Source organism: Formica exsecta, unplaced genomic scaffold (genome assembly GCF_003651465.1).
Source record: "Formica exsecta isolate Colony F162 unplaced genomic scaffold, ASM365146v1 scaffold194, whole genome shotgun sequence".
In the NCBI taxonomy this organism is placed as follows: domain Eukaryota; kingdom Metazoa; phylum Arthropoda; class Insecta; order Hymenoptera; family Formicidae; genus Formica; species Formica exsecta.
In genome coordinates, this window is record NW_021849240.1 from 679,734 (window position 1) to 699,449 (window position 19,716).

The window sequence follows — 19,716 nt, forward strand, 5'->3', positions numbered from 1 at the left end:
ATATACACGACCACCCTTTGGCGTTTCCTTTGTGGGTGTTACGTGTCGGGAAATTCCCTAGCAGGAGCAGTCAGTGGCAGAGCTTAACTGGCGGTGAATCTTCCCACACCAATCAAAGAGCACCCCTCGAACGTTCCCTCTTCCTTGCCGCTCCGTTCTCGCCCCCTCGTGATTCTCTCGGGAGTTATCTACCCCTGCTGAATGCGACGAGCGTGTGTGTGCGCGTACGCCTCTAAAAGCCCCTTAATTCCGTTCATTTGTACCGTTGGCATCCGTATCGAAGGTCAGGCGGAGAGTTTGTCCATCACTAATCTCCTTGTCCTTCGTACTATTGACTTTCAAAATTGACAATCCTTTTATAATTTGTCAGCTATCTCTAGAAAATCGAAACTAAACGCTTGAAATATACATATTTAAGGATTGCAGAAGGAGGATATATGTATTATATTTATCCCGAAAAAATATCGTGGCATGGTTAAAAATAGTTTACCGTTTAAAAAAGAGCCTTGAAAGAAAAAGAAAAAATAAAATTGGCAATTATATTTACATATGCGGACGAGCGCGGCTCTCGAAATTATTATTCGCGCTGTTTGCTATTCCATAAATTGTCCCGTACGGCTGTTAACAGTTTGTTAAAGCAGTAACGATTCGATTCGCGAGACACTCGAATAGCGCATTCACACGAGCGTACTCGAGGTCCGAGTAAAGAGAGCGCAGGATGTTTATGGGGTTGCTTTCGGACTGGTAGCGTATTGCTCCGCGCAGCATGGGGTATGTACGCGGCGCACCCGTATCCCCATGCTGTCAGTGAAGTGCACCCTCGCCGTAAGAATCGCTTATGTATATCCATGGGAAAAATATTGGTTTATTTGGACGCTTCGAAAGATGCATTCGCTTATAACGCAGACTTGCTGTTACGCATCGCCTATAATATACATCCAATTATCTGTCAAACTATTTTCTTCGCGTTTAATATACGAATTAAGACATCCTTTCTCTCAAGTATTTTTTTTTGTTTTCGAAATTTTGAATCATATTTACTATAATTGCAATATTCTAATTACCGAGCCAGTTCCGATAATAAAATTGCCATAAAGACTCGTCCCTGTTAGGAAAGCGTGCAACGATAATTAACTGTTGAGAGATAATAGAGTACATACGCGGTGATAACATGTATTTTCGAGGGACTATACTATAAAGTGACGTTTTTCCACGGTTAGATATGCGAATGGCACGAGCGGTGCTTTTCGAAGGACATGCATGGCGGACACGTGTCCACTACGTCCGACACGTGGTCGCGTGCGCCAGGTGGTCCTTCCGCCGTCATGCATTACATCGTTAAACGGCGATATTCTGATAACAGGCCGTACTCCGATGAGTTCGGTAAAGTGACATTTTTTCGCAAGTTATTATTTAGCAGATCTAGCGGATATAAAATGTTCATGTTGCTTAAAGAATAAAAATCAGTAACGTCAATAATGAAAATTTGATATTAAAATTAGATTAGAATTAAATCTAGATTGTTTTTCTCTCTCTGTTGCTTTTTTATAAATAATTTTATAGAATTGCAAAATACGTAATGATATATTTATAAGTTTGTAAAATATATTTATAAATTCTTATTAATCATTTTAATTCGTCATTTTTATTTCAAATCTCTCTCTCTCTCTCTCTCTTTAATTATCACGTCGTGAGTGATAAGATTACAAGAATTATAAACTGTTTTTTGAATCAATCTGAGGATTTGAAAAAAATATCGTGAGAGAAGAAGGTCACCACGCGAAAACGAATGCTTTAATTGTACGATGTGGGCGGCTTGACGAGCCAATAAGGCATGACATGACTGATCAGTTTACCTCTTCTCCGTAAGCCGCGGCATACACATACACATTCACACACGTTTTCTTTCTCACACACACACACACACACACACACACACATATACCGCATTATTTCTCAACCAGATTTCCGCTACCTATCTTCCTATCTTTTCCGCAGAGTTCACACGAGTCAGCGGCGGCAACAGAGCGTCGCAAGGGGAGTGATACGTTATATAATAGGGGATGATTGCCATTTGACAAGCCCCTTTATGGCGCTTTTAATACATCTCTGATAGAGATAGGGTTTCGCGGTAATAGCGGTTGAACTGTCTCAATCGCTGTAATATTTTAAATATTACATTATTTTACATAAACAGATATATAATATAAGCTATAAAGTTAGCAAATAACAATAAATAATAGAATATATTCAGACTATATGTATATAATTTTTAAGCATTAACGTATGTTTTCATATGTTGGTGATATAGAATATAAATAATCAATATCTCTTATTGTATTAAGCAAAAAATTCTGTTCATATTCGATATATCTCATCATAATTTTTGTAATATATAATATGCTCTGCTGATAGATTTTATAAACATCTATCTGTTTTCAATAGCTTGCTTAAGGATTAAAAAAATAAATTAATATATTAAATTTATGTATATTGATTAAGTATTGAAAAAGAAATCTTTATATATCGCGCATCTTTTTCCGCCAGCTCCATTCCCATATAGAATTACAGGCAACCGCATTTACCGTGTCTTCTCTATACAAAAATCTGCTCGATCTGTCAATGCGGAAAATAATCATTTCACTTTAATAGACTGTGATCGGCTATTCATAGAGCCGACGCGAACCAAGTCAAGCGTTCCTATCCAAAAAAGGGCGCGTGCCAAAAGCGATGAAAAAATAAAAGGCTTCGATGGGCCTGATTCTTCTCCACGGATATTGTGTCTGGGACGTCAAACTGCAATCGCGAATAGTGTGGGTGTAACTTCCGAATAGATCTCGGCTTGTAGCCAAGTTTCAAAACTTTTCGTAAAATCGCACATTTCCTGCCTCTCTTTGTCAAAGCGTAGCTCGTGCCTACGTTTAAAAGAAGAATGCCTGCGATCCATCATGAGAACGCTTGTTAGAGGCTATTGTCGATCTTCAGGAACGTTACAAACACAAACGTCACAGTTTTGCACATTTGATATTGTGTTGTGTTTAATATATTATTAATAATTGTTTATTTTCCAGCACCATCTTAATCATTTTTTAATTTCTCAATAAAATATAGGTAATCGTCACATAAATATAAAATTATAAATATGCTCGCGTAATTACGCTTGAAATAAAATTAACTTGAGTTTTAGCGACTCTCTCGCGTCGGACATGCGCGGATTTATAGAATGCCGATTACGATTATTAAATTAAGAAGTCATTTGTAAATCGATTCTCAACGGTTACAAGCACATCGGTCGATCCCTCGCGCTGAAAGGATTACAGAATTGATTATTGACACTAGGGGTTGGTTAGTCTTAGTTGGGCTCCCCTTTCGCGTCTGGTGACACCCTATATGTTTGAACACATTTGTTGATAACCCCTTTTGCGATACTCATCGTATAGAATTACAGGGATTTACAAAGTACAAATAGAAGAAGTACCCTCTGCCCGCCCCGAGACTTCGGGCATGCAATTTTATGGAATAATATTCTGGCTAATACATTCGGTATTTCAATATTCCACGATGTGTCCACGTATTTAATAATGACGTTAAACTGATGAGTAGCGACCGTTAGCCGTCCACGCAAAAGGGGTGATTTTTAAAAATTGTGAAATTTATATCAACTGCGCGTGCCTAGTTTCCGTTGCGGCGGATCTTCCCCGCAGGATACCGACATGAAGGGTCGAACAAACGTTTTAATTTATACACAAACCATTGCGTCGCAATGTCCGCGTGCGTCCGAATAAAACGACGAAAGAGACAGTCTTTTATAGAAGGATTAATGTTTTATGAATAGCCTATCTTAAATTGTGAGCATTATATGTAATATAATAATATATATAATTTTATTTAACTATATATTGTGTCATTTCATTATGTAATTCAAATTAAAGATATATTTTATGTCAACGTAAGCTATTACTATTACTAATATTAATTCAATAATTACGCCATTAAACTTTAGTAAAGCTAGCCCACAAATGAATATTGAGTCATCACTCATTATTATTAGTCATCAATCGAAACGATTAGAATCGATTACCTAGATATTATAAAAATGTCCTTTATGCAATTTATCCTTTAATAAATTCCAGTGTGCGCGCGCGCGTTACAAACTTTTCTCTGCAATTTTTTAAATTCGTTTTGAAAATATCGCATTGAATTGAATATAGTAAAAGTATTAGAAAACCATGTTTAATTATATCGTTATGGCATGTATTTAGACATACTCTGTTTCCCCTCTGCCTCTGTTCTTCTCCGTCTTTTCTCTTCTCTTCCCTTTCCCCAAAAAATAAACCAAGGGATAAAGGAAAAAAAAAACACGATCGGAATCAAAAAGCCAAAGATTCTAGGCACGATAGTTGATCTATAAAATAGACTTATAACTGTGATATAACGTGTACATGTCTATCGTGAATTTGCAGCTGAGCGCATACGGGTGCCCTAATGAAAGTCCGTGGCACCACGAAATTCATCTAAAAAAATGTATAATAGTGACCAATGTGACACGAGAGACAGGTAAAAAGTGTATAAATGCTCCCGTATAGTGGAAAGATTCGACTCAGCGATAGGAACGAGACATTTTTTCCTGCCTTTCTCGTCGCTCTGCGCGAGAGCGGGCGCGCTCTTCGAGGCTAATTTAAATCAATTTAACCTACTACCCCCTGGCTTATAAACAAGACTCAATTGGCACACAATGAGAAGCCGGGAGTCCTTTGGCCGAAGGGAAACTAACGCACGCGGCACTTAAATCTTAAAACTTCCTACATCTCTCCTACGTCGTCCAAAAACATTCAAGAAAATATTCCGAATGACAATCCGGTATTTGATTCATCTCGTACGATATTATTCAACGAGAGCATTTTCCTCTTCTCAATTATATTAGTACTATCGAATATTAGTCAGTTAAGTACTATTTATGTCGATGCTTGTCATACCGAAATCTTATTCCCATCGATACCAGATAAGATTTTCGATATAATGTAATAAATGTGGGAAAACAAAGAGATTACGATAAGGGGCGCAGGTAACATCCGTGTGACCCACGGACCTGTTAATACCAATTATGTAATTAAATGGGAGCAGAGCTCACATTAAGGAAAACTTTTTTATGAATCATCTCACGATCAAACACTTCTGGCATATAAAAATATTCTACGATGTTCGAAAAATCGTGAAGACTTTACAGAAATTAATAATAAATTAATCTTAAACTGTGACGAGAGAACCCTTTTCTAATTCTTTTTCAAGCGTTTCTTGCTAATGTGAAAAATGATTAGCCAACGATTATGAAAACTCCTCGCCATCAAGGCTCGAGGACCAAAGAATATGTCAAGATACCCTAGGGACACATTAGAAGGGGTGGTTTTTTTCACAATCTATCTAAAGGGCGCGTTTTCCGGGGTGACATCGGTTAAACGCGGGAACAATAGATATCAGTTTGTTTTTTTGAGAATACATTATGAAGCCTGCAATGTTTTCATAGCTTCCGTCAGCGGAAATCGCTGTCCCAGATAAAATTGAAATGCAAAGTAAGCGATAAGCAAGTATAATATTATGTCCGTACGGATGATTTTTTCCTTGCAAATTAGTTTGTCAATATTTATCTAACGAAACAAATTAATTCTAACGAAACGCGATAGTAATATAATAAAGCATGATTTCGCATCTGTGTATATTGTAGAAATGCAATTTCAACTATCGGATGAGTTTGTAACCCTAACCGATTTACAAAGCAGCCGCGGAGGATTGACTCGTGCTGAATGGATTATGGAGTTCACGTCAGATCAGATCTCGGGCCCAGAAGGCAGCATCGCTTTGAAAAACCGGAAGCAGCCGGCACGAGCCCGGAGACGTGAGCTGGTTACCGACGTTATGACGTTCTCATCATCTGGCTTTCAAGAGTCGCTGAAAGGAGCGATCGTCGGAAATGTAAATGAAATTGCATCAAAGTGCGACGTGTGAGAAAGATATAAAAAAAGTCTTATATGGACGCGAAATTCTTTTAGTTTTATGGAAATGTAAACGTATCTCATTTAATTACTTATTATTATTCGTATAAACATTGAAAAAATAACCGTTAAATAAACATTATATTTAAGAATATGTATACGTTACAATTGACAGGTGACGGAATATTTAAAAGTCTAATGTTGCTGGCTGGGGCACGCGACTAGCATTGTATGCAAATGCGAGGCAGATGTACGGATAAGCCCGAAAATTTGTCCTTTTCGTATTATTCTACAATAAATTGTCATTTTGCAACAACTTATAAAATTAACTCAAGTATAAAAAGTATAAAAAAATTGGACAAATAAAGAAAAAATTAAAATGATAAAACTTTAACGCCCAATTATTGCGACTGTTGCTAAATTTAATTGATATTGTATTTTTATTAAATATAAATATATAAATATGTGTGTGTATATATGTATATACGTATATATATAAACATATGTATATATGTGTTGAAGAAAGTATTAAAAACTCATTTTTCTTCAATGCAATAAAGAACGTTCTACAAAGTGACAAGGCGAATTAATGGCTTGTCAGAAAGAACTGGTAAAAAATACTAATGGGCACGATCTTTTTCTTTCTTTCATAATAATTCACAATAATTGTCTCGAGAGACGAGAGAAGGGAGAGCGGCCGCGCGATCTCACGGCGCGTTTATTACGTAGAAGCTACGGAGCATAACGTAGCGTCGGAGAGATAGTGTCATGTACAGGAACGCATTCGCCGGTACACGCTCGGTACCTGTGTGCAAGTAACCAGAGTGTACTGTCACGGAGGCGTACAATAGGCCAGTTTCGGGACAATAGCGGAGGCCGACAATCAAATCAGCCCGCTATCAGCCACCCCAACCCATCAACGTTTATCCTTTGATCCGCTCAGTCGTTTGCTCGCTCGCTCACTCACTCGCGGGGCAGCAAACACTCCTGATTGCACACTCTCTGTATTTAAACAGCCTCAAACTGTTTCTCTCTCTCTCTCTCTCTCTCCTCTAACCCCGTCACTACCCTCTACCGATTCCCCGGTCCTTCCATGTTTAATGGATCTATAGAAGAGAGAAAGAAAGAGAGAGAGAGAGAGAGAGGAGAGGAAGTAGGGAAACGTTATCCAGTATAAAATTATTCTATATTCTAGCGACATTATAATCTTCAGAAATTAATCTTAAAAAGCTTACCGAAAATTCCGCGCATATATTTACATTTCTTAAGTTAACACATATATGTATAATGTGTTTAATATTTCTTACATTTGTTACCTTCTCTTTTATATCTTTTGATATTAACATTTGGTTATATTTATATTTTTAATAGATAATCAGAACCAAATATGTGTGAAAAAAAGTAAGATAAGTATTATCATTAAAAAATTAGCAAACTCGTGATAGCTTTGCTCACTTTTGTCGCAGTATAAAAGAATTATATAAAAAATTGAAGACTAAGCTCAAGTATAGAAGCTCAACATGCACCTGTGTGCACGTGGTAGGAAGTAAAGCTAAAGACATTGTGCTACACACACGTGTCAAGGTACGCGATCAAATCGCACGTGCGAGCAAAGTGCGGAAGTCGATTGTCACATACGATAAACCTCGTTCTATATGAGTAAAGTATGAAAAATGGACATTATTGTGTAAAGCATGCCGAAAATTTAGTCAACGATACTAGACATATTGCGGAGTTTCTAAAATCTCTTTTTATGCTATCTAGCAGTAAAACGAAGATTCTGGAAGCATAACTTGGCACAATTATATTATTATATAATTTACAGAAAGCTATCAGAAAAAAATGATAAAGATTGCAGATTGCACGTTTACACGATGTGTATAGGCAGACTAAATTACGTCAAAACGAATGCTTCTATCTCTCGAAAAGTTGCAACGATACATTCACGACACAGAGCATGTTTATCGTATGTCCTCTTTCCGGGATCGCAACTTCACAATTTCGAGAACGCGTTTACCTCGACAGATATGTTTGCGTCGTGGGTTCGAGTTCGATCGAAGCGTAACGGGCCGTTGTCTTGGATGCGGGTACCTGGGGTTGGAAGAGGCAAAGGGATAGAGAAGGTAGGAAATAGAAGATTTCTGTGAGGAACACCCTCTTGCCAGCTGATTATGAAGTAAGACCATCGCCACACAATTAATCAATTAACATACAATTCTTTCATGATCGGTAATTTCGAATATATTAAAAAATAAATATTATCTAATTGATTATTTAAACATGACATTTGTCGAGCGTAAAATAATTTTCCTCTAATTAATAACTCATAATAGTAATTATAAATCAACCGATTCGTAGTCATCGTCATATTCATCATATATATATGTAAGCTTAGATATGTATAATGAATTAAGAAAATTCTATTGATATTTACCAATCTTTTCTTAAAAATAAATCTATCTATAGAATATGTGTTAGAATTTCTCTCAGATCTCCAAATCAGAAGTATAAGAAAATAGAAATTTTTTAAAAAAGAATAATCTCGATTTTCGATGATAATTTAGATATATCACGGATAAAACGATGGAATCTTGGACCACGATGTTTGGCAGAAATCTCGTTGCCACAGGGAGGAACCTCCAGTGATCGATTCCTCCGTGGGTCCCGAGAGGGGTTGTTATCGTCGATTAGGCACCCTCGAAAGAGAAACAGCCGGCGATTGGTTAGCCACGACCACTCCCATAGGCGGTGCCTGCCGACATATGGTGGCAACCAAGATATACTAGCGTATTGCTGGGCACAATGTGCCTGGCGTCCAGCTAGTTTGCACCATGGTAGAGTTGCTTCATCAGTTCACACAGCGACATCGTGCCGCACGCATCGGCACGCATCTGTTCGTTCTGAACCAAACGTCAAAATCAATCAACATTTCGCGACCGCCTACGAAAATCTCGATTGATTCACTTCTCATTAAGAAAGTTTGAACATCACAAGTATTCTGAGAAACGACAATATGAATCTACAAACTTTCCTACATTGGTCGACTGTCAACACGATAGATTCTGAAGAACTGATTGTTTTCCATGATATCGTAACCGAAATGTTCAAAGACTTTGAGTCGCTCCAAGAAACTGTGTCTAGGTCGTAGTGAAGTGCAGAATTCGCTCGTGCTCCATTCGTGACCGGAAGTGACGCATTTTCCACGGTTGTGATAAATCGTTAGAAAAACATCCATAGTGATCGCGAATCGTTTATCGTGTGACTTGACTGTCAAAGCACCGAGATATCAATTACGAAATAGCATCGACTATGGTAGTTTTGTAAGTATCCATGATTGATTTCATAGATCGAGCATCTATTTTTTATTAATCGAATAGAAATAACAATGTATTCTCATTAATTTATATTTGTTCTGTAACTGTAATAAAATTACAATTACAGATGTAAAATATATGATATGATTTAACGAACTCTTCCGTTTTAAATTAAGATTAGTTAATTAATTTTAAATATTATAAGACATCAAATTTTCCGGAACTAGTTTACCACACAAATACAAAGAATTAACCATTTTTGTATTTGACATTATTTTTTTTTCTTCGGACAAAGAGAGAAGAGAGAAGAGAGAAGAGAGAGACAGAGAGAGAAAGAAGGAGAGAAAGAGAAACGTAGCTAGTATCTAATCAATGAGTATTTTGCTGGTTTCCCATTGGTACGTGGGCGTATCACGAGACTTGATTGGAGGCAAGGTGTTCTGCAAACCACTCGTTTACACATGCGCGTTTTATCAAATAATGTACGAGTGCGCAGAAGTTGCGCTTCTTCGATACTTATCATTTTACCAAAAATGCTTCTTATAATAATTTTAATTTACTCTCACTTTAAATAACTCGTACTCTCGAAAAATATATAACGATAATTAAACAACACAAAAATCTTCTTTAGAATATTTTAAGAATTGTAGTTAAAAAGACAATGTAATAAAATTATAAGAACACAAAAAACTATTTTCAAAAGCAAATAAAATATTCTCATTTGAATAATTACTGACAATAAATTGTCTAAAATAGGCTTTCGATCCTTACGCTTATTTTATTAGTCAAGGTAAAAGGAATAGTCAAGGATTCTAAATCGGAGAGAAGACAACCGTCTTCGTGAAAACTCGATTAAGATTGTATTGCCGCCTCGCCATTGATCACAGGCCAACACCTCAAAGACAGATTAAACGAATGTAAAACGCGATCCCCTTTTATCTCGAATCTAAGAACGTTCTCTTCCTGTCCGCTGCCTCGAAAGACCCTTTGAACCCGCGGTCCCCTTCGCGGAGCTCCTTTTCCCTTCTTGTGAATCCTTTTATATTCGACGGCAGCCGAATGGAAGCTGACAATTTACCCGCGGTATTAATTCAACAATATTAATTTGTTATTAGGAAGGAAAAGATTTTGCGCGAAATTTGTATTATGTACTTTGGAAAGAATCTCATGATTTATTATGGCTGATATCAACGACAATTACGAAAAATATATAATTAATCGATATCGGTTTCAAAAATCAAAATCTTATTTCGATAAATTTTTGCGCATCATATATATATCCTCAAGAATTTTCGAGTACTATTACGAATTAATCATCATATGTCGTGACGTGCGACAATCTAATTGCGGACCAATACCCTACGATCATAAGACGACCCACGTGCTTCCCTAAATTTGGCGCGTCAAACTGACAATGATTCTACTCGCATCCTTATCTCTTTTATCGGCCATTTGTTCGCCTTCTCTCTCAGGATCAGAGTGGTCTGCTCTCGAAGCGATGCACGGGAATCGGCAAAAAGTCGGATTTACAAAAATCCAGCCCGACCGGTTTTCTTTCGTTCTATCGCGTTTCATTGAGCTGCGACGCGTTTTATCAAACTTTTTGCATTATCTCGCAACTGTTCCATTCTGCTATTCAAGATCATGCGTAGAGACTCTACGTTAATAAATAGATACCGCCAGGATTGATATGGTATAAATAAAACGATTGAATGTAAATAGCGCATAACTAGTTTCATCAATCTGATTAATTTTCAAAATATTCTAAAAAATTGTCAAAAATATTTCTTCGAATTATATATATATATTTCTATTTTTAGAAAAATTTTAAACTTTTTGGCAGAGTTTTATTCTTTTTCTTAGTGGTGAGCTATATAATTCTTTGAACATTGCATGTTACTAAAAGTCCATTTAAAAATTATCCAAGAATTATCGTCACAAATAACTGTTCTTGTTCTTGCATAAAATGGCGTAAAAAATATCCTTTTTAATTTTTTTAACCACAAGTTTATGCACAATGAAGAGTTAATTACGAAATATAAACGAACAGAGCGTAAAATTACGAACCAGACAACACAAGTACCGGCGTGATATTTCCGGATAATGACAAGAGCAATAACTCGAATTAAAAGAACGGAGAATTAACTTGTTTAGAAACGCAAGATTAACTCGCAAGCTAATCTTGCGGAAAGATCCAAACGCAGCAAGGAAACAGAAACAGACAGTAACAAACGAAGGAAAGGAAGAAGAGACAGAAAATGAGAGAGAAATCAAGAGAGAGAGAGAGAGAGAGAGGAGAAACGAGATGAGAGAGGTAAAGAAAGAAAGAGAATTGGACGAAGACAGACCGAGAAATTTCTTCCTTTTCAGTATGCCCTTCGTGATATTTTAGTGGCCTTGTCGTGACGCGTATCTACTTTAATATCTGAAATTCTCAACGCACCCATACCATCGAGAAAGAGCGACAAAGACGTTTTTTCTTTCCTCCTCTCTCTCTCTCTCACCTCTTTTTATCTTTTTCTCTTAGGGATCACGGTACTCGAGGATGCACGCGTATGTTCACGCGCGTGTGCGTACGTCTTCGACTCCGGACAATCTTGGCGCACCATCGTCCGCCGATGTATCATCTTACTTGGAGCTAAAGGCGATGACTTTATCACCGATCCGGGCAATCATTCACCTAAGCTCGCTCTTTTCTCCGTTAGCACTGTCCTCGTCCTCCCTCGTGCCCCTTAGCTCAATTCTACCCCGTCGTTCCTAAGGCAAAAGGGAAAGAAAGGGAAAGAAAGAGAAAGAGAGAGAGAGAGAGAGAGAAAGAGAGAAAGAGGCGTTGACGTAATGTATAATAAACGCGCCTTGCGTGTTTGCTTTTCCTTGCTATGCATAACGAACCATCGATAAAGAATGTTAGAATTATTGCACGATATAGAACATAGAATAACAAAAAGCAGCCGCTTTTTCCTAAGCGAAATATCAATATCATTGATTAATATCGTGATTTGAACTGAGATACATATATGCTATTGCCACTGTATTACAGAATTATTTTTTTATAATGATTAATTAAAATCGAGAAATTCTCCTCTTCGAATTTATTTAGGCGAAACATTCGGCATGCTCAATATATATATACATATATATAAATGTGACATTTGTATAGAATTTTTAATATATTTAATATTAACAGGATATATGAATAAGAGAGAGTTAATATTAAATATATGTAAAAATATATAAGCACGATAATATATAATGTAAAAAGTCATTCCAACAATCGTTTTTATTATACCATAAGTACTAAGTAGTGCGAATAATTGCCATTGAAAATCTAAACGTAATATTTCAGGCAATAATAAAACATCGAGACGACACATTGTGTCGAGTCGAAAAACGTATTAATAAACATGCTTTACGCGATTAGCGGCCGCTGTAATCGCGGTAATTGGAAGCGCGGATCCTCAGCACTCATCGTGTCAACATGAAAAAGATTCACGAGGTGGTCCGCGTCGTTGAAGACAGGACCTCCGGGCGATGAGGCGTTCCCGAGTAGGTGTTCCAGGATTATTAACGTCCAAGCGCGACTTGATAAAACCGACGGAAACGATGTATGCATGCATACCTTTACAAATCCCATAGAAAAATGCCGCGGAAACCAATCTGTAATGCCCCGTAAATCCCCAACAAATATACACGACAATTAAATTAAGTCCGATTGTAAATTTGGGAACCGGCATATTTAAAAATTCGGATCCGTTAAATTAACGAAAGACTTGAGCAAATTACACTCGCTGTGTGTGTGCCAATGTCTCGTTTGCTACTCGATGTAGTATTATGTATTATAATTAAATTATTCTGTAGTTTTTACATAATATTTTAAATCTCAATAAATACATATTTTTTGTGAAAAAACGACAAACTATTTCATCAATATCATTTAAAATACTTACGATAATCAATATTTATCTATCATTAATCAAGCATGTTGCTTTGTACAATTTCATGGATTTCTTTCACAGATCGTATTTTTTTTTTTTTTTAATCTATTTGATATATTTCATCTATTTGTGTGAAATACAATCTTTGCATACTCGGTTAATTTTTCGACGAGAAAATCTCGCATATGCCGCCACAGATCATAAGCGCAGACTTTAATGGCAACAAGAAAAAGATAGAAATTGATTTGCGAGCTAATGCAAAGAAATACATTAATTATAAGAGAATTTATATATAGTTCTTTATTTTTTTTTTCGCACCGTTTGCAAGACTCGAATAACAAAAGTTGGTGATAAATTAACTGTGTATTATTATTAATGTAACTGTGTATTATTATTAATATACGCGAATAAGGAATTAATCTAGTACTTTTCACACTATTCTTTTCGTGGAGATTTTCGCCAGGATCAATGTCAAATCTTTGTAAAAAAATGATATCAAAACTATGGCGGTTTGCTCAAATAAAAATGAAACAATAAAACATATATGTAAATAAAAAAGACAACTTTGTCGCAATCCACTATCATTATTGATTGGAACGTATAAAGCTTGATAAAAAACGATATTTTTATTATTTTACACAACGTACTGGTTGCGATATAACTGAAGAAAGTATATATATATATCGCCATTAAATGTTCAATTATTGGAAAAGATAGATGCATGACCGCTAGCATACAAACGCGAGTTCGACAAATTTCAAGAATAGTTTTATACCGAAGATCGATCTTTCCGATCCGATTGTAATATACGGATGTAAGAGTTCCGGAAAGACGCTTCATGTCACACCATACTATCCACGAACCACAAGATTCGCACGAGATACGGCTAGGTACATACTATAAATCGAGATTGTATCTCGTAGTTGCTAGGCACAATCGCAATTGCGTGCTGTTATAAATTAATTCTTGGATTAAATTTAAAAAAAATAATTTAATCTAAAGAATAAAAAAAACTATAGAATTTCAAGATCGACTGCAACAGTCCAATTTACATTTGCAAAATATAAATGTCAATTTACTAAAGTAGGTCTAAATGATATAAAAAAGTTTAAAAATTAAAGAGACAGAAAATTACGAAACATATTATATAGATGCTTTATCGTTTCATAAATTTATTCTGTTTTTGTAGAAGTCGCGTGGGATCGCCGACGATGTCAGCGACTGTCGCCGGCAACCAGCAACAGCAACATCCTCATCAAGAATGGGACATAAACGATTCGAACGTACCGAGGGTAAATTTTTTTTTTTCAATGTTTCAATACGGTATTCATCGTCGGGACGAATCGTATCGCGCGAAATATAAATTTTTTTAAAGCAAACGCTTGGATCAAAAAATTCAATGAAAACTTTGTAGAGATCAAGCCGTATTCTTACAATATCGAAAATGAAATTTTACGTCAGGTAGTGGAATACGATCCTTGGTGTGAATGGGCGGATGGACACGTGAGGAGAGTCTACGGACCGGATTGCGAGGAAGCGAGAAGACACGCCTCCGGTTGGGCGATGAGGAACACCAACAATCATAACGTGAGCATCCTTAAGAAGAGTTGTCTAGGCGTTCTGGTGTGCTCTCAGGAGTGCATACTGCCCGGCGGTGGAAGAGTTCACCTCCGACCGGCGATTTGCGATAAGGTAAACGAACGAAACGATAAATTTAAAAATCCCGATAAAATGTGTCGCGCGGTTGTTGCACGCGTTCGCGCACCGATATTTTATTTTATTTCGCGATAAAAAATTTCGTCCGCTTATTCGCGAGCGCATCGGGGCTCATCATGTTTACAAATATCTGAGATACTATGTAATATTTGTAATTCAATATTCATTTATACGCGGTCTAATTATATTATAAATATTCCGCGTAATTAAACAACATTACGCATCAACATTCCACAATTATAGAATTAAGAATCAAATCGGTACAATAACAAAATAAAACATCGAATTCGACACTCTCGCAATTTACTTTTTGATTTTTCCGCAGGCGAGGAAGAAACAACAGGGCAAACCATGCCCTAATAGGCAGTGCACCGGTCGTTTAGAGATACTATCGTGTCGTGGACATTGCGGTTATCCCGTGACGCATTTTTGGCGGCACACGGAGCACGCGATCTTTTTTCAAGCCAAAGGCCAGCACGATCATCCGCGACCGGAAGCCAAGTCCACATCTGAGGCGAGAAGAAGCGTGGGTGCCGGCAGAAGGGTTAGAGGATTAGCGGTTCTTTTGGCGAGAGAAGCCGCCCTAGGCTCCAAGGTAATTCGCAATTTTGTGTATTTGATCGTAAAAATAATCCGAAAAATTCGCCATTTTTTTGTCGAGATTCCGAATTAAATCTCACGAACAGCAATATATATATATATATATATATACTTTCTTCAATTATATCGGACTGTAAAATAATAATTCCAATTGTGGCTATCAGTTAATTTATAATGTAATCGTATATACGAAACACAAATTAGCTACATCTAAAAATAATAGCTATAAGTAAAAAAAAAGTGACTTATTACCACAAAGAGATTCCATTCGAATTCCGCAATCTCCGGCTGATAAATTGCTCAAGGTTGCACTTTCCTGCAATCGATAAAAAGGAGAAATTATGATTAAAATGAGCGAATTATATTACATTAATTATATGCATGTGTTTCATTACAGTTAATGTCACTGAGAGGAACTAAAAGGTCGAACACGGACACACTCGAGCAGCCGTCGAGAACAACGCAGCCACCACCATTAATCTCTGACAAAGGTTATTACTTTAATGTCTTACTAATCAAAACGTAGAATGTACATTACATAGGCGTCATTAACTGAAATGTGCAAGTATTATATGTATATAGGAAGCGGGAAACCGGCATCTACCGACAAATGCGCGGGTTTAAAAAAAGTAAGCATTCTCGCGAGATTACGCTAGCTATCATTCACACTAAAAATATATTCACGATTAAAAAAGGCACATTAATTTATTATATAAATACTTTAACTTTTACTTAATTATACTTTAACTTAAAAAGATTACAGAGTATATATAGTCCATTTCGAAAGTTAACGAAAATTACAGGAAAAGATTATAATTTATCTGTATATTTCTAATTATCTCAACATATAATAATTTAGTTCATAATATAATTTATAAAATGGAAATCTATTTAATATTAGACAAATTATATAATCCTGCGATTTCTGATCTCGTCACATCGTAAAGTTTAATTCATTCTTCTTTCTCAATTATTTATAACTTTGTAAATGTTGGTCTTTCGTTGGAAATTCTCTATTACCGGAGAAGTTAACCTAAATTTGTCCGAGAATCTGTATCATTAAAATGAAGATATAGTGAGCATACTATGGAACATATTACATTACATATGAAACTTTAAACTTGAACTTAATTTTTTATGGAATTTTATAAACAAATGATCAATTACCAAACACGGTTGTTTTCTCGACGACTGCATTTCGACAGCAGGTTGACGTTTCACGTTGAAGATGCACAATATTCTGTTTCATATACATGTAAATATTAATTAAAATTGATCGACATTTAATTCGCGACACTTTCGACTTTATCGATGTTTCTCGTTACATGCCCGATGGCAAAGTGAATACGATACTCGGAAACTCGTAATCTCGGTGCTCACGTCGTTAAGCGAAAGACGCGAATTCTTACAAGAACCAACATATATTGTTGAAAAACAATGGAATGGATTATTTGTGCAAATTACTACTTGTTTACTTCAAATTTTGGAAATATTATGAAGATAAACTGTACCGTGACCGTGACCACTTTCTACCGTTAATGAATATCTCAATATCTCAAGCGCGCGAAACCACCGTAAACATATTGCGCAAACGTCACGCGCAAGTCGTCAGTAAAAGTGCGTTCGTAAATCTTACTCGTTGGGTACAGTAACGTTTAATCGACCAATCAGGACAGAGAAATCTTTGCTCCTTGTATCCTGATTGGTTAATTAAACTATTCTACCCTGGGAATAGGATTTCGAAACGCACTCTTAACCCCAGCTTGCGATTGGCTAGCTTCAATCCTTGTATTTCAAAAATTATTGCGCGAATTATATGAAACAAAAATCACGATCTTTTTTTACTCGACTCTTCGAAAGCTTTCTCGCTATAACGTTTCGATTCATATTAAATTTGCATGTAATTTTAGGATCCCGTATACGCATAAGACGCATTAAATTTTCACAGACTTTGAGTGTAATAACAACACTTTTACGTAATTAGATACGAGAAATAAACTAATCTTTTATCAATTACCAATAATTATTTATAGTTACTTTTTACTTTCTTAATAATTTTTAATTTTTATGAATAAAAAATTATATATCCTAAATTTTTTTATTATAATTATAATGGAAATTTTATTTATTTTATCCTTAAATATTATATATATCCACCCAAGCATTATTATTATTATTATTATCATATTAATCTATAAAACAATAATTTGTCTAAATGTATCTATGTAAATATCAAATTATCAATATTCTATTATATAAGAAACGTATAGTAAAAAATATATAAATCATTCTTTCGATGCTGTTGTAGGATATTCATGCTCCTGTCCACCCTTCGAGTGTATATGTTCGCTACAAACTACCATACCGTCTTACCCGCAGTCTCATCATCAGACAACGGTATATCCCCAACAACTGTCCTCCACAGACGGATCTTACTGGATGCAGAACGCTCCGCCGCAGGAGGACACTGTTGGTTATTGTCTACCGAATCAAGTTCCTCAGGAGGCTTACAGCGATTTTCCACGCGATCCCTTTACGGGGGATCTCTTTCAACCGGAGGAGATCTTTCAATTGGATCAACCATTGAGACCGGATTTTTCTGCAAATCCCCAGGACATGGCTCGTTCACCACCAACTCTGCTCGATCTCGGCAGCGGTACCATCAAATACGAAGTAAAGCAACACGATCAAACCTACTGGAATCAGTTTCTTAGCGAAGATTCCAGCAGCAGTCATTTGAGCCTGTCCCAGGACGAAAGATTTCATTTTACCGGCTTCGAATCTGAGAAAGTTTCCAATGGATTTCCTTCTAGAAAAACGATGCACCATTACGTTCTGCAAGAAAAGAATCAAAATCAATCTATGAATGATGCTCTGAACTATCAGAGTTATTCTAGATCGCAAAATCAAAAGAGCTTCATCGAAGGAAGCGCGAAGGACGAGCACGAACAGTCTTACTGGTCTCAAAATCAACAAGACAATAGATTACATTTGGAAGGCTTTGAAGTCAAGGAGGAAGACTTATTGGCCTCACGCAGGGAAGTCGAATGTTACAAGAACAGTTGTCAATCCCCGATTATAGGTAGAACGGAATACAATCTCTACCAGAAGCCGAAGAGCGAGGATCAACACGATACGGCGCGACGTAATTGCAGCTCCGAACAAGATAAGCCGTATACCTTTGACGGATACCACCATATGTTCGAGCACGCCGACAGCAAGAACCAATCGCACAACCGCGTTGTTCATCAGAACTCGTCCAGATTAAACTTGGATGACAGACTTCAAGGCAGTTATGATAATCAGGAGACTCCGGAAATCGCAGAGAGGCTATTCCATAACTCCGGCGTGGCGGAAACGTCTGTCCTCCGTTCTCAAAACAGCCCCGAGACTTTCTTTTATCCCAGCAACGACCGTTGCCATTATACTTGCGAGATCGTCGAGCGGATGCCACAGATGACGAGTACCGGACCAACTCATGAAACCGTCAATAATTACGGCGATCAGATTGCCGCTGACTTAGATCTGCCACCTTTCGTAGATTACACACTAGTCGGGATGCTGTGCAGTTCCACAGATGAGGACACATCGAGTCTGCTACCTTCGGGATGTCCTCAAGACTCACATAGCTACATTCCTCATCATTAGAATACAGTCCGCCGCCACTATTCAATATATTATACATATTTGTATTATACAATAAATATATAACATAGTGTCGCCAGCCTTTCTCTCTTAGAGATGATAGACTCGATCATTTGCTTCTTGTAACCAATTTACATTTGAGAATATTTCCTGAAAATTATCTTTGATTAGTCTAAATGCAAATTTCGAGGATTTCAGGGGGATCAAAAAGCAGAATCGACGCAATTTAAAAAGAGGTCACATGATTTATTTGCAACTGATTTATTCGCAACAGATACTCTCACGATCACATTGTTATGTGTATGTATTATGCAATATTATTTTGCTATTATATACCTATGTGTTACACTTTCTTCATTACACATGCGCAATATCTCTTTTACTTTTACGAGAGTGTTATTATTATAAAAACGAACGAAACGTATGCTAACAGAACAAAAACTTGTCCGTGCAATTATAGGCTTGCCAGGACAAGAATTTTAAATAATGCATCGTTGGAAAAAGTGCTATCGAGGG

At 36.6% G+C, this 19,716-nt stretch overlaps 1 protein-coding gene across 1 annotated transcript; it reads left to right on the forward strand.

Moving 5' to 3' along the window:
- The first annotated feature begins 5,724 nt into the window (after positions 1–5,724).
- Positions 5,725–19,710, forward strand: LOC115234132. The gene is made up of 6 exons (XM_029804911.1): positions 5,725–5,999; positions 14,429–14,531; positions 14,563–14,931; positions 15,281–15,550; positions 15,953–16,046; positions 17,864–19,710. Exons 1-6 carry the CDS (start codon positions 5,725–5,727, stop codon positions 19,201–19,203), a joined length of 2,451 nt encoding a protein of 816 aa, XP_029660771.1. The 3' UTR covers positions 19,204–19,710.
- The last annotated feature ends 6 nt before the right edge of the window (positions 19,711–19,716 follow it).